At 41.8% G+C, this 15,422-nt stretch overlaps 1 protein-coding gene across 1 annotated transcript; it reads left to right on the top strand.

The window, feature by feature from the left end:
- The first annotated feature begins 731 nt into the window (after window positions 1-731).
- G3BP1 (GTPase activating protein (SH3 domain) binding protein 1) lies at window positions 732-10,443 on the top strand. The gene is given in 12 exon segments (XM_009070665.1): window positions 732-807; window positions 810-840; window positions 2,113-2,194; window positions 2,573-2,746; window positions 3,551-3,641; window positions 4,121-4,214; window positions 4,597-4,801; window positions 5,551-5,652; window positions 6,231-6,342; window positions 6,654-6,779; window positions 6,888-6,997; window positions 9,364-10,443. Coding segments are annotated over 12 exon segments (1,392 nt in total). The 5' UTR covers window positions 732-749; the 3' UTR covers window positions 9,571-10,443.
- The last annotated feature ends 4,979 nt before the right edge of the window (window positions 10,444-15,422 follow it).

Genomic DNA, 15,422 nt, shown 5'->3' with positions numbered 1-15,422 from the left:
AGATACACATATTGTGTAACTTCCCTGCAAAGACTTTATTTTTATAACTTAGATCCCTGGAAATTAGACGGAAGGTACTAGATGGATTTGTGTTTGGTTGTGGGTGGTGCTGTTCTCTTGACTAGTGGTCTGAATTTAAGTCGGAAGTGACTTGCTGAGTTTGGTGGAAGCAAGGGAAGAGCTGTGTGTATTCATAGCCTAGTAAATTTAATATAAGCTGATATTCCTCTACAGTGCTTGACACTCACAGCGAGTACTGCTGTGCTGCTAGTAAAAATAGATTGGACTTGTTCTGACCTTCTAAAAATGCCCCTAATACAGTAGCACAGGCTTTGCCTTAGAACATCTGACTTTTAATTCTGATTGTGAAGTCAAGTGAGGTAAGTAGAATTTGGATCAACTGTAAATGTCTTAGCCACTTAAGCAAATCCTCTTGAAGAATCATACTTGCTTGCCACCTGCTTTTACTGAGGATGTGTAGGATGATTAAATACTGGCGTGTTGTGAGGTGATCTCCCTTGCCCATACCACTGGTTTGGTACCCAGCAATCCTTTCCCAGTACCAAAACATTGCGACTCTGAAAACACATGGGTTAAACTGCTTACTGGGGGAACACAGCCAATGGGTTTGGTGTGTGCTTTCCCCTGTGATTATGTGGCTTATGTGATCAGGATGTGAACAGTGATCTGAAATGCTCATGGTTTATGGAGCTTTTGTTTTTTTCCATAGTTTTCAGTTGACCAAAGAAATGGTGATGGAGAAGCCAAGTCCCCTGCTGGTCGGGCGGGAATTTGTGAGGCAGTACTATATTTTAACCAAGCACCTGACTATTTGCACAGGTAAAGCTTTGCTTCACTTTGTGATCTATTTTTCCATGTGAATTCCTCAATTTGTAAGCTAAAATTGATAAGTGAGCTTATTACCATGCCTTGGCTTGCTGAATTTGGACACTTGAAAATCAGATTTCCTCAAGACAGACTCTGGGTGTAGTTTGCTTTCGGTTTTGATCAGCTAGATTAACACATGGATAATGAGGATTACAGGAATTCTTTAAATATCTGAGTTCTGGTTGTAACTGAAATGCTACTAAACATTTATTTAAGGCACAATAAAGAAGAAAATGTAGAACAAAAGTGTGTTGCTTGCTTCTCCTGGTTGTAATCAATATAAATTGAAGTTGGATAAATGTTATTTAGTTAAGCATTTTTGTAGTTTTGTCTTGGTGCAGTGCCCCCGACAAGGGAGAAGCATTGAAAATGTTGTATGCTCATGTACTGACATCTCTCAGGAGTCATAACATACCAGCAGCTCTTTCTGAAAGGAAAGTCAGGGAAATTATGAATGTGCTGCAAACTACAATCTGTTATCTAAACAAATTGGTTGTGTTGGACTTGACAGGTATCCTACATTTCTGGAACTAACCTCATTTATGAAGATATACTTTGAGTAGCTAGACAAAGAATTTCTGAAACCTTCCTCCTTCCAGTCTCAGGAACACTTATTGAGAGTGTTGCCCTGCATGGGTCGACCTTGTCCATTTGGGTCAAGGAAAAGTTCACATTATGCTATGGAATTCAGTTCTACTCCTTCATCTGCTGGCATCCCCTGATGTTTATGGCATTTTACCTTACAATCCCTCAGTTAGAGAAAGGAAGATTTACCTACAGTACTTTTCTTTACTGAAGATGAGCAGAACAATACTAGTGTTCCTTAGTCAAGCTTGAAATTAGAACTTGAGGGGAAGCTTTCAGCATCCCAGGTGCTCAGGGTATTGTGTTACTTTGGGGACCTTGCACAGAAAGGGAAGAATGGGACTGGATCATCTTGCTCCTATGAGACTTTGGTGTTGGGTGTTAGCACATGAGTGTCTGACATACCTGAATGCTACAGCTTACATGGGAGAACTTTGCATATTCAGAACTTTGCATATTCCCCTTGGATCGAAACCTCCCACCCCAAATTGCTGACAGGATTCTGGGATTGTATGGCTCTATTCCAGTGATACAGACAGAAAACTTGCTTGAGAGTGTATTATTCATACTGTACTCTAACCTACAGGCTCAGTGTTGTTACATAGCAAAGCTTAATGTTCAAACGTTTCTTTCCAACAGGTTTTATGGAAAGAACTCTTCCTATGTCCATGGTGGCTTGGATTCCAATGGAAAACCAGCTGATGCAGTCTATGGGCAATCTGTAAGCACCTAAAAAAGGCTGTTCTTTCCTTGTATCTTGCTACCTTTGTGGTTGAGAAATGTATCCAGCTGTGGTTCACCCCCCTTGTGGTTAGTGCTTCCTGTAAAAAAAAACCAAAAAACCAAAAAAACCCAAAAAACAAATCCAAAGAAAAATAGGTAGAAAAAGCTGCCTTAACTGTAAGCTGCTTCCTTTATTGAAAGTTAATGATATAAAATTGCTTGCAAAGCAAACTCAAAGAGCGTGCTGCCAAGCTTTCTCTCCAGAGTTAGGAATATATTCTAAGATACTGTTTTATGATTTTTACTTTCTTTGAAAACTGAGAACTCAGCAGAAATGGCTTCTGCAGCGTAACCCTTCTGTACCATTTTTCCACAGGATATCCACAAGAAGGTGCTGTCCTTAAACTTCAAGGATTGCCACACAAAGATTCGTCACGTGGATGCCCATGCCACCCTCAACGATGGGGTTGTGGTGCAGGTGATGGGAGAGCTCTCCAACAACATGCAGCCTGTGCGCAGGTTCATGCAGACATTTGTGCTGGCACCCGAGGTAAGCTGTCCTGAGTGTGCTGTTAGTGCTGCTGCTGTCGTGTCAGGAGTAGTGAGGCCTGTCTGGTTCAGGGTTGGAGTCTGAAGGGCTAGACTGGGAAGGTAGCTTGCCACAAAATTCAGCAGTAATATTCTGAGAATTCCTTAGGAAATTATACCACTTCTGTATGGTCATAAGGTGACCTTGGATATAGAAATTACAGTTGTAAGCGTCCTGACTTTTGGCTCCTAGGTACGTGCAATGCATATTTTTTCCTTAAGCATAATCAAGTTATTTCATCTTTGATTTGCTCTCCTAGCAACTAGTCCTGTTAGTGAAAAGAACTAGTAGAAAGAGAATGCTTCCTGTTGTTTGAAAATGTGGTTGAAGACTTCCTTGTATCAAGCACTGATTTAGCATTTGAAGTGCTATTTTTAAGTAGACACATTTTATTAAGAAAGCAGTTCACAGAATTGAAAGTGATAGTGAAGAAAGGAATGTCATGAGATCACTTTTATTTTCCAATAGGACTTAGAGATAAGAATTGATACTTTAGACACCAGGAAGTTCTTGCTCATGCCTTTTCAGTGTTGTGAGCTATTAGAATTAAAAGCACAGATAAACCTTTGCCTTTGTTCCATGTACACTTGACTTGTTAGTATGTCTGTCTTGTTTTCCTGCCCCTAATAACATACCTTGTTGAAAGAGACAAGCTAGAAGTAATCCTGGGAGAGGGGGAAAGGATCGTTTACTCACATTATTTCACTTTTTACATTGCTGGATTGATGTAATTGAATTGGTTCCTCCCTTTTGTTTTACTTCTAGGGTTCTGTTGCAAACAAGTTCTATGTCCACAATGATATCTTCCGCTACCAGGATGAGGTTTTTGGGGACTCTGACACTGAGCCTCCAGAGGGTAAGTAGCAGAAATTTTTGGATGGTTCTATTGGTGTTTTGTTTCTGAATCTACATCAGCACTATATTCCCAGACCAAAGGAAATCTTCTCACTGACAAAGACAGATCAGTGTTAAATTTCATGTTCTTGTAGGTTTTTCCCTTGCCTGTAGTTTTTTTGCACTCCAGCAAGGAATTGTAACATGCAGATTTTTCTGGCATATTCTGTTTCTATTTATAAACTAAGATTTATTTTGGTAGTTTCAGTCAGATTTCTCTAAAGTATTTGGAACGTGTTTAACCTTGGTCAAAACCGAGTAACCAAAGTTATAGTGGAAATACAAGGAAATGTTTGTTCCATGTCATGTCTTGATACTGGTTCCAATATGCTCTTTGGCAGAGACTTCACCTGCATGTTGTGATAGGTGTCTTGTGTTTGAATCTTGTACTGAAGATGTGTATGGTGTATTTTTTTTTGTTTGTTTTTTAACCTTACTTAGAATCAGAGGAAGAAGGAGAGGAACCTGAGGAAAGACAGCAGACACCTGAGGCTGTTCCTGATGATACTGGTGCTTATTACGAGCAGGCTGTCAGGTAATAATGCATTTCTAGATGAAGTCAGATGTTGTGTCATACAGGCTGCTTGTGGAACAGGTCACACTCTATTACTGTTCATGGTTTACCTCTGACAGTCAAAAGATTTCTGTTTATTGGTCAGTGAAACCAAAATGCTGTTAGGCTGAACATGGAGACTTGATTTTTTAAAAAAAAATTTTTTTTGCTGCTCTGTAGTGTAATAATGCGAAACTTGCATCCCTGTGCAATTTGGCCTTACTTAAACAGGTTGGCCTCATTCTTCCACTCAGATGTCATGTTCCTGACATCTGTATTGGACAAGTAGCATTTCTTATCACCAGTAAGAGAATGAATACAATCCCACCTCTTCTGTCTCACTTTTTGTGCTGCTGTGTAATAGCAATGACATTGAGGAACACCTGGAAGAGGCTGCAGCAGAGGCAGAGCCTGAGCCAGAGGCAGAACCTGAACAGGAGGCTGAACCAGAGGCACAGGAAGAGAAGTCTGAGCCAGCACTGGAGGAGTCAGCTCCAGAAGAGACTGCAGAAAAGAGTCCTTCTCCAGCTCCTGCTGATCCAGCTCCTGCAGTGCAAGAGGACTCCAGGGTAATGAGAGTGGATGGTTCTTTTCTGTGATGTGGTGGTTTCATCAGTATGTTTGGCTCCCTGTCTTTTTATAGATGGTCCTCTTTCAAGTGTCTAGAATTAGAAGTGTTTGAATGCTCTGCTTCCCCCCTTCCCCAGGCTGCTCTGTGTTTGACCAGTTGCCTTCTTCCCATTAGTTTGTATATGATAACAGGTAGTTAAAATTCTAGGTAGTAAGTAGTTGGGTAAAATACCAGGAACTAAGGTAAGGCTTTGTGTACGTGGTAGGAATGGGAACTATAGCAGTAGGGAGAGGCTCAGATTCTTTGTAAACAGTGTCTGAAATTCTGAGCGTACTGCAGCCAATATGCTGAGTCAGGAAAACGAGTGAGCTCTAACTATTTCTGCCTGGGGATTTTTATCAATCTTCAGTGTTATGCGAGGCAAAAGCAGATAGATGGTACTCAGGAAACCAATACCTTGGTTAACCTTGATGTGATACTTGGTCTTGGGCCACTGCTGTGTCCTCGTTCAACTCTACATAGAATTTAGCAATAGGGTGGAAGTGTGACTCCACTGTCAGTACATTAAGTGTTTTTGTATGTAAGTCATTTGAAGGAAGTTCCAGAGAAACTGCTAGTGGTTGGATCCCAAATATTAGGGATAGGTTAAACTTTGTTATTTACCCTTTGTCTGTTAGCTGTACTATCAGGAATATATTTCAGAAGGATGCAAGCATCTGGAGTTATGTTATCTTTCTCTTTTCTAAGACATTCTCCTGGGCATCAGTAACCAGCAAGAACCTTCCTCCCAGTGGGGCTGTTCCAGTATCAGGAATACCACCTCATGTTGTGAAAGTACCAGTCTCACAGGTAGGAATCCAACACCTGGAGGAGTTCAAGTGCTAAACTGGCTGACAGTAAACTGAGGTGGGGAAAAGTGACATCTGCTTATGATCTGACTTCTCAGACTCCAGAGACTTTAAAATTCTATGATTCCTCATGGACATCATGAAAATATTATGCCTTGGCTTTTGGGTTGAGAATTAATTGTTTCTCATGAAGGAAAAGCAGGGAATGTTCATGTGATTGCTGGATGTATCTGTCATCTAAAATGATTGCACCCTCTTTAGTTAAGAGGCAACTTTTTATTTCCACTGCCTGTTTATGAATCCAGTCTGTCTGCCATTGCTATTCAGGTAGACACATTTTACTGTATGTAATCGTGACTATGGTGACTTTGCAGTTGTAACTTAATCAAGTGTCATGTTTGCTTTTAGCATATAAAGCCAACTTGAGCTAATGTGCAGTTGAGTCACAGATGGAAAGAACTATCGGGGAGGTTTTCCCATGTATTTTATCAACAACTTGACAAAGAGCTCTTAGCAGCTGAACCCTACTGGTGTGTCTGTCTGACTCTCAACTGTTTCCTCCTTTTTGAATTGATCCAGCCCCGCCCTGAGGCAAAGCCTGAATCTCAGACCCCTCCTCAGAGACCTCAGAGGGATCAGCGAGTGAGGGAGCAGCGAACAAGCATCCCACCACAGAGGGGTCCTAGACCAAGTAAGAGAAGCTCCAAAGAATAAACTGTTTTCTGTTCTACAAGGGTTTTGGGGAAGCAGTATGAGATCAGAGCTTTCAAAATCTCATTTTTGTCAGTCAGGAAACAATTTCTACTCAAGCTTTTGGCCTTAGTCAGGTGGTAAAGCAGTTATGAACTTGCTAGTGTAGAATGCTTAATCTTTTTCACATATGAATGGATAAACAATGTGAATTCTGATTCTTGTATGTTGTGCTAATTCTGACCATGGCTTGTTTTTCTGTTTGCTGTGGGGTCTGACTTGGCTTAAATAAGTTTCACTTTTCTCTTGAAGTTCGTGAGGGTGAACAAGGCGATGTGGAAACCAGAAGGATTGTGAGATACCCGGACAGTCATCAGCTTTTTGTTGGGAACCTTCCTCATGATGTGGATAAATCTGAACTTAAAGACTTTTTCCAAAGTAAGCTGGTTGCTTTGCTGTCATCTGAGGGGTTGGGGGTTGTGGCCATAGGTGTGGTCAACAGAGCATTCTAATGTATGACCCAAGAACTTGGCTTTTCTCTTGCAGGCTATGGCAATGTTGTTGAACTTCGCATCAACAGTGGTGGAAAGCTCCCCAATTTTGGGTTTGTGGTGTTTGATGATCCTGAACCAGTTCAGAAGATCCTTAGCAACAGGGTAAATAAACTAGTCAGTGGGTTTTGGTCTGTTGACAACAGACAATGTCTTTCAGATTAGCAGGAAAAGATTCTATCTACTTGGTCTCTTTGACACTTCTTGAGCATATTAAAGTAGGTGTGATGGCTTTCCCTCCTATTACCAAGGCTTGTGCAGCGTTTGTTACTGAGGCTTTTGTCATTGAAGTAGCTTGTAACAGCTTAGGTGAACATGAATTTGTTCATTACAGAGCCTTTTTCTAATGGGAAGTTGCTGAACACAGGAAGCAGGTAAATAGCTTTCAGGAAGGCAAGGTAGAGAGTCTGATTCTATGGACAAATAGAATCTTGTTTGTCAAAGAGGTTGAAAGGGAGAAGCTGTACTGGTGTGCTGCAAAGAATTTTGCTAACAAAGGCAAGAGGTACCTGCTCAGCCTGTCAGCAGTGATTGCTAATGCAGGATGTGCACCCATGACTGTGCTGTGGTAGGCAGTGGGTCTGGGTGCACCATCACAGCTGTTCTGTGTGTGTGCTTACAGCCCAGCTCTTCACCAGGGACTTCCTTACTGGACAGGAGTGCTGCCAGTAAATTTCTGTTCTTAATTTGAAAGGCAACTTGGGTGCAGATTTTTTAAACCTTGAGATTTGGTCTGAGTTTGGGACCTTTCATGTGGGCAGATGTCGCGGTTGAGACGGACATGCAGCATAAATCCACAGGAATAATGGTGAAAGGCAAAAACTTCTTTTCTTTATTGCAAGTTAGCTGGTTTTGTGCCTTTTTACATAAAGCGTGTCTTTTGTCCATTGGATATAACATATTACAAGCAACCTGTCATTGGCTACAAATGACATAAGCACACATTTCTTTTATCATCTTGTAAGACAGAAAGGCTTTCTCTTCTTTTGGCTCTTGTTCATCTTTTCTTCTGGTAAGCATGCCTCCTTCGTGCCTCCCTCTAGCTGCTGCAGCCATTCAAGGGTACACGATGATAGGCTCAAGGTTGAAGTCTGCAGGGCCTTCAGACCAGCTGTCAGCTCCCACAGCTCCTACAGATCCCACAGGCAGACACCTTTTATTGTGGGAAGCAGCAGCATTTATGGCAGTGCTGATGAGTTTGTGCAGCTGAAGCCCAGCCCCCCTAGGATTCTTGCAGGACTGAATCAAGATCAGGATGCTCACAGAGGTGCTTACTTAAGTGCTTTCCTTCTGTCCTGGGCAGAACAGTTCCAGTGTGGCCTAGGGCAGAGTCTAATACAGGTGATTTGAAAACAGTGCTAGAAGTAGGTTGAGTAAATGTGGTTGACTTTGTCCAGAATTGGTGTGGGAATAAGTGGTACAGTGGCAGTGGGTCCTTATATCACTTCCTAGCTGCAAGCAGTATGTGAACATCTTTGGCAGTGACTTACACTTGCATGTTTGGGGTTTAGTTGCAACAAACTAGAAATGGTGACTCGTGAGTTCTCTTGCAGTGGGAGAGGCAGCTCAGAGCTGAGTGCCAGATGTTAAGTCTAGGGAATGCCAAAGGCACACTCAGCAAGAGGGTTTTGTGGACTCAGTTTACTTGTACAGCTGTGAGCTCTGTCATTGGAGCTAGAGCAGAGAGTGGATGTTGACTTCCAGCTTAGGCTTTGAATGTGCTGCTCTTTGCCCTCCTCGAGTCATCAGCTGTGCTGGACAATGTGCTCCAGCCTTAGATCTGTTCTTCTACAGTCAGTTCAGCAGAAGTGTGAACAACTTGTCTTTCCATTGGATGAGAGAGCATTGTGCCTGTACCAAGGATGGATCATGCTTTTCACATTCTTGCATGGAATAATTTGGAACAAGCAAATCCTTAGTCGTCCTGTAGTTGGTAGATTCTTGCAGACTTCAACATTTTGTCTGCAGTGGGATGTTGCAGTCCTGCTCCTCTTTGGTTTTGCTTCACTGAGGTCTCTCAATCATCACTGCAGTTCTAAAACAATGGGCTTGACCTAAGTGAAAGGCCTGACTGGGCTGTGTGGGAAGGTGGCAGACAAGGAAGGATCTGACATTCTTCATGCCATAAGACAAATCAGGGGGCACTCTGCATGGTGGTAGACTGAATTGCTGCTTAATAATGAAAGGAGGTTGCCCTTAATAGTTCACTTTCTTTTCTAAAACACGTCAAAGTGTTCAGTGTAGAGCCTGAGATTGCTCTTCAAGTGTCACTCCACAGCTTTATCCTCTCCAGTAAAACCACAAGAGACTGGATGCATAGCTTGCCTGTTGCCATTGGTTAGTAAGAAATCCTAAACCACTTCAGTCTTTGATGGAGAGGAGGCTGTGAGACAAGGTTGCAGGAATCTGCTTGACCTTGAAGAGCAACTGGTGAGTCATTAACGCAAGTACCTTCTCTGCTTTCATTGCAGCCCATCATGTTCAGGGGAGAGGTGCGCCTGAACGTGGAGGAGAAGAAGACGCGAGCTGCCAGGGAGGGTGACCGCAGAGATAACAGACCTCGTGGACCTGGAGGCACTCGTGGGGGGCTGGGAGGTGGGATTCGAGGGCCTCCTCGTGGAGGAATGTCCCAGAAGCCAGGATTTGGAGCTGGAAGGGGGATCGGGCAACGCCAGTGAATGCATCGTGGATGTTGACGTGGTGGCGCAAACCCTTTTTCCTGCAGATTTGTGAATTTCAGCCTTGGGTATCTTGGAATGTGGCCCTAGCCTGTTATAGACTGCTACGTTTGATACTATTTTGGCCCCTTTTTGTTTGTGTTATGGTTCTGTGATTTTATTTTTTTCTAGTCCTTGTCCCAGATTCCAGCTTTGTGGAACAATGTTTTAGGAAAAGTGGATTTTAAAAAGAACGGAACTGAATTTTCTTCTTCACCTCAAACTTACGGACTGGATTTTTTTGGTACCAGTGGTTTTTCCTAAAGGAATGTCTTTCTTTTTTTTTCTTTTTTTCTTTTTTTCCTCCCCCCTTCCTACTGAATTTGAGTGCATTTCAGTCAGTGGAATAATATTTCACGTGCATGCGTTCAAGAGCCTGTAGGAAAACGTAGTACTTGGCAAGTATTTCAAGGGCAGAAAAACAAAACTATTGATTTATTCTTTGAGGGTCATACGAACATCCTCTGGTCTGGAGATATTGCCACTTGACAAATTGACTTTCTCTTTGTGGCGCTGTAAAAGTGGAATAATGGGTTTCTGTAGGATCTCTTTTTCTTTTGATACATGATCACAGAAATGAATTCGAACTACTGTTTTACCACTTTGAAATTTTGGATTGTGGGATAGGTTTTAAATGTCTAGAACTTGACTCTTGAAACACTTTTCCTGAACTTGTGAAATTTTTTTATTGAACTAGGGAGTTTTTTTCATGTTTAGTTTGTATTTGTATAAAAAAAAAGCAAAATTGTTGTGCCTTCTATTTATCTCTCATTCCAGTCTTGGCGAATTGTTTAATAAAATAAAAATAAAAAAGGTCTAGATTTGCTTTATCAAGTCAAGAGTATGTTGGAGTTCTTCCAAGAAAAAGAGGTTCTTCCTTCAGTCACTAGGTTTACTAGGTAGAGGTGATTAAAGTTTTTAATACCTCCTGTTCATCAGCTTGGCTGCATTTAAATAATTGAAAACAAGTACTTATTGGATGCAGAATTTTGTAACTTCAACTCGAGGTTGGGCAGGTCCTGTTACAAATGTTGCAAAAGTACAGCTGAATCAGAAATACCTTTGTCATCATCCTTTACAGTCCCAACTGCTGTGTGTAATAGTTATTTTTGCAGTACTTCATCCCCTGCTTCTGCCAGACCTGAAGTGGATGGATGGCACTTTGGTCAGAAGTATGGAAGGTGGTGCCTGTCTGTCCTGGTGTTAAGGTGTTGAACACTCTCCACTGCCTCTGAAAGAAGATGAAACTGAAAATAAAAAATGCAAAACTTGGTGATTTCAATGCAAGAGATCGTGTAAGATTGTGCTGCACAAAGCAGCATTCCTGTGATGCAATGTGTTAAACCTCCCGGATGAAACTGCAGTTCTGTGTCACTCCAGACCTTCAGATCTCTTGGTAGCACGACAGAGCTGCTGAGAACGTTTGCTTTCCTGTGTCACATTTCACTGTTTCCATGTTTCCTCAATTTATTACCACAATGGCTGTGCATATGCAATGTGTCATCTCTCTGGACTTGTGCTTACCTTGACCCTGGAGCTGAGCTGCCCAAGGGATGGATTGGTATTACCTGTTCCAAACAGTCATGTTTTGCCTTTTACTTGCCAAACTTAGTGGTTGAACCTGGTTGTACTAAATGTTGGTAGTGTCAGTTTCTGTTTTATCTTTCTCTTCAGAGTTGTTACAATGTTTGTCCCTTCCCTCCTTATGAATGTGTCTGATTGTCCTGCTTACAATCTGTACCTGGAGATTGAAGTACCTTAGCCAACTGAGGGAGAGCACAGTGTGGCTGCAGTTCCTCTGCTGTGCTCTCACAGCAGCATACTGGAAATTCTGCTGCTTCCTCTTGTGGTGGTAACTGGTATTTTTTCAAAACAAAAACCTGCATTTCTCCTCTCAGGAATGTCTGTGAGGCAAAGGTATGCAATGGAAGTCATATGCTGAACTCTTAGTTGTTTGTGATGTGTTTTTCTCTTTGTTGGCTTTTTACTGTTCTTGATGTTAAATCCAAGACTGCAGTAACAGGTTGCACTTCAGACTTATCAAAGTGCTTTTAATAGAAGCTTTTATAGTTTTTAACTAAATTTGCGAAGCATCTGTAAGCCTGAAACCTATTTTCTGTAGTGAGAGTTGGATAGTTCTGGCTCACTGTCTTGATTTGAAAGAGGAATGTCAGTGAAGACACCCTGTAGGGTGAAGTGTGTGCTTGTTCTCATATGAATCACAGTCTCAGTGTTGACCCAGAAGATGATGTTCTTGTCCAAGATGACAGGCAAAATAAAATATTTGCATAAAATCTTCTTGGAATGTCTTGTAAAGAAGTACTTCTCCAAAGCAAGTTATGTTGCCAGCATCATGTTCAAAGTGTAGAGTGACTCTTGGTATTTGCACTTTGGTGGTTCTGTGACTCAAAATAACAAAGTCCACTAAAAAGTCCTGCTGTAAAATGTTGTCACGTTGACCCCTTTATTTTTTGTTTTTGTTTAAGCTTTATAGTAGCCCTCAAACCTTCTGGTTTCTGCATTGCTCTGCTGTTAAAACCTCAGTCTTTTGTCTGAGGTCTCCAAGGCTTTGTATACGTTTAGGGTGAAGGTGACTATGAAGAAATCATGATTTGCTTGGGCTCAGCTGGCTACAGTGACCTAGAAAAATGGCTCCAAGAAGGCTGATACCTAATAACCAAGGTAGCCCAGCTCTTTCTAGAAAGTGCTACAGGGAAGTCTCAAATGAATCAGACTGTGTCTCTGTGCCAGTGCCTCCAGCTCAAGACAAGGATGGTGTGACTGAAGTGCTCTGGATGTTCCAGTACTCTGCAGAGAGAGGGAAGTGGAGAGAAGTTGGTGAGACCTGTCATAGGCTTTTGCACCCACACCAGCCACATGGAGAGTGCTGGAATAACCTTATGATACCTTGATCTGCCCTTGTGAGAGCACAGGAGTGTGATCTGACCTCTTCTGGCTGATCCTAGTAGTGTAAGACCAGTAGACATAAGAGCATTTCACTTAGAGTAGTGCTTCAGACCACCCAAACCAGAAGCTTTGCTGCCTTTTCTTTGGTTAAGGCCATTGCACAATTGCAAGGTTTAGTTATCCCCTTTCCTTAAGCAGGGAGAAAGCACCTGGAGTACTTGGAAGTACCACCAGACCTGTGTGGGGCTGTTGTGTCAAGTCGAATTGAAATTTCAGTGTGTTGGGGACTGCCGGTGCTCTGCAGCTGAGGATTCAGGCAGGGATCACTGCTTGCCCTGCAGGGCCCTCTGACAGGTTCCTGGGTGTACAGGAGCCACATAAAATCAAGCATGGAGGTGGTGAGTGTGCTGCTGGAAGCAGAACTTTGCACAGAGCATTTCCTCCTGGAGCAGGAAACTGAACCTGTGTGGGAACAGTGAGCTCTGACTGGAATCTGCATCAGAATCATCCCTCAGTGGTGCCACGTGACAGGGAGGTCTATTAAACCCTGGAACTCCTTTTCCTTGGTGCAAAGCATGATTCTGGATGCAGGTATGAAGCTCTGGAGTTGATACCTGCATCTGCTTATTCTGCACATCAAGGAGGAGTGTATTTTTTAACAGTTTCTGAATTATTTCTCTTTCCTTACAAAGTGCTGCCTGGGGCTAGGAGCACATAGCACATGAGCAGTTCTAAGCTGTGTGTGCTGTAGCAGGAAGGAATTCTTGGAGATGATTTAATTTCCCAGCAGTAGCATTCTTCCCTTGGCTGCTAACTTGAAAAGCTGCTCTCCTAAGGTTTTGTCTTGTTTGCATGTGTGGAAGATGGGGCAAAGGGTTTGGTAATAGCTTATCTGATTATGAGTAAACTGAGTAAAATTCTTTCAAGCTCAGTCATTCCTTAAAGACAGCAGATTTTAGAGTAATGGTGTGTTCTCAGAATAGATTTGAAGGGCAGGATGTTGCCTTTCTATTTTCTGTCACAAAAATGCCACTTGCCTGCCAAGCCAAGAGAGATCTGCTGTTCCACTGATGATATTTCAAACTTTTGACAAAGCACCTGGGTGGAATAAAAAGTACTTTTATCATGTCCATCTTTAAGATTCAGTGTGAGTGGCAGTCCTTGAGCATTCTGAAATGTCATTTTGGGTGTCTGCACCAAGGTCAGTTTATCTACCAAAGAATTTTAAGGCAAGGTATATATGATGCCATGTCCTAGCTTGCAAAGTGGTACAAGAAATGTTTTTTTCATTATACAGACCCTAGGCACAAGCAGTTAAACTCCCAGGCAGAAGCTGTTTCAACTTCCAGGAGAATTTAAGCCATAGAATCATAGGATCAACCAGGTTGGAAAAGACCTTTAAGATCATCAAGTCCAACCCTACTGTGGTTACTAGACCATGGCACTAAGTGCCACATCCAGTCTCATCTTAAAAGTCTGCAGGGATGGTGAATCCACCATAGTTTGACTCTACTGAAAGTATTGCTGTTCATTTGGGCCTGAGTAAAATCAGATACTGTAAAAAGCAAGCCCAACGTGGACCTCTGGAGATCATCTAGTCCAATCCCTTCTGACCCTAACTGTTCTGTGAACTTTCTGCTGGGTGTACCTGTCACTGCTGTGTGAAAGACAAGAGCAACTTAAGAGGTGTGAGATGTGATGTGTCCCTCTTGTGGAAAACTTGATTCTGCTTCCTGGTCTTAATATAAAATCCTGGGAAAGGAAGGATGATTGTGTTGGCAACTGTGTTAGTCCTGGAAGTCTGAAACGAGGAGGAGCAGTGCACGAGCCTGAGTGCTGTGGCTGCTGCTGCTGTAGGAATTCCTCTGTGAGGTGGAGCTCAGGTGGTCACAGATGAGAGAGATTAATTCCTCAGAATAAAAGCCTTAGTGGTAAAACATCTATTGCCTTATTTTCATGAAATGTGTTGGCACAAATGTGGCAGCAATGTGGGCATGGAACCTCCAACACTAAAAATCCACGGAGAGAATTTCAGAAAAATCTTTTATTTTTTTTTATTGGAATCAGCATGAATGTATGATTAATAAATATATTTTATATACATTTAACAGCAGAAACTTTACATTCCATCTTCAAACTGCTGAAATAGAACTTCTGTTTTAAAATTATTATTTTTTTTACAAGCCAGAAAAATAATCTGCCACTGTGTCTGTGTGGTCATGCAAACTGTCTCAGTTACAGGTTTATTTCATCATGATGTAAAAATACTGATTTGAAGGACGCAATTACTTTGCACTCTGACCAATGTAGCAAAATATCCTTAAATGGAGTGTAAGGCCATACCAATGTGAATATACATGTGTTTATGTATAGGTATATGTAATAAATTCATATAGAAAAGACAGGGAGGTCCCTTTTTAAGGTGGGTAGGGAGAAGATATGTGAGTACTTGAAGATTAAGCTAGTTTATTTCTTTTGAAGAGTTTTACATTGTAAGTTTTAAGCATTAGTGCTATTTGTCTTTTGTATTTCTCTAGTCCTTCCTCTGTTCTTGAAGGGAGAATAGCATGAAAATTAATAGGCATTGACTTTTCCATTCCTTTTTTCAGATTTCTGCTAATGAACCAGTAGAGGCACTCAGAGAGCACTTGTTTCACCCACTTCTCTCCCTTCTTACCTGAACTACAGAGATTAATTCTTACTCTGTGGCTATTTTTCTGATTATATCCTGTGAGATGCTGATATTTTAGCACCCACTTTGCGAGGGAGAAAATGAAAGCAGCTGAATACCAACTATGTAATTGTCTGTTTTAAAGATGCTTATGTGAAGTTAAAGGGAAGATGGATTTTGTCCTCTGAATTTCTTTTCCTATGCTCAAGAGTTGATCAAATGGGGGCAGTTTTCA

Source organism: Acanthisitta chloris, unplaced genomic scaffold (assembly GCF_000695815.1).
Source record: "Acanthisitta chloris isolate BGI_N310 unplaced genomic scaffold, ASM69581v1 scaffold27612, whole genome shotgun sequence".
Taxonomy (NCBI): domain Eukaryota; kingdom Metazoa; phylum Chordata; class Aves; order Passeriformes; family Acanthisittidae; genus Acanthisitta; species Acanthisitta chloris.
The sequence above is the reverse complement of the archived record's forward strand: the minus strand, read 5'-3'. Positions and strand labels throughout refer to the sequence as shown.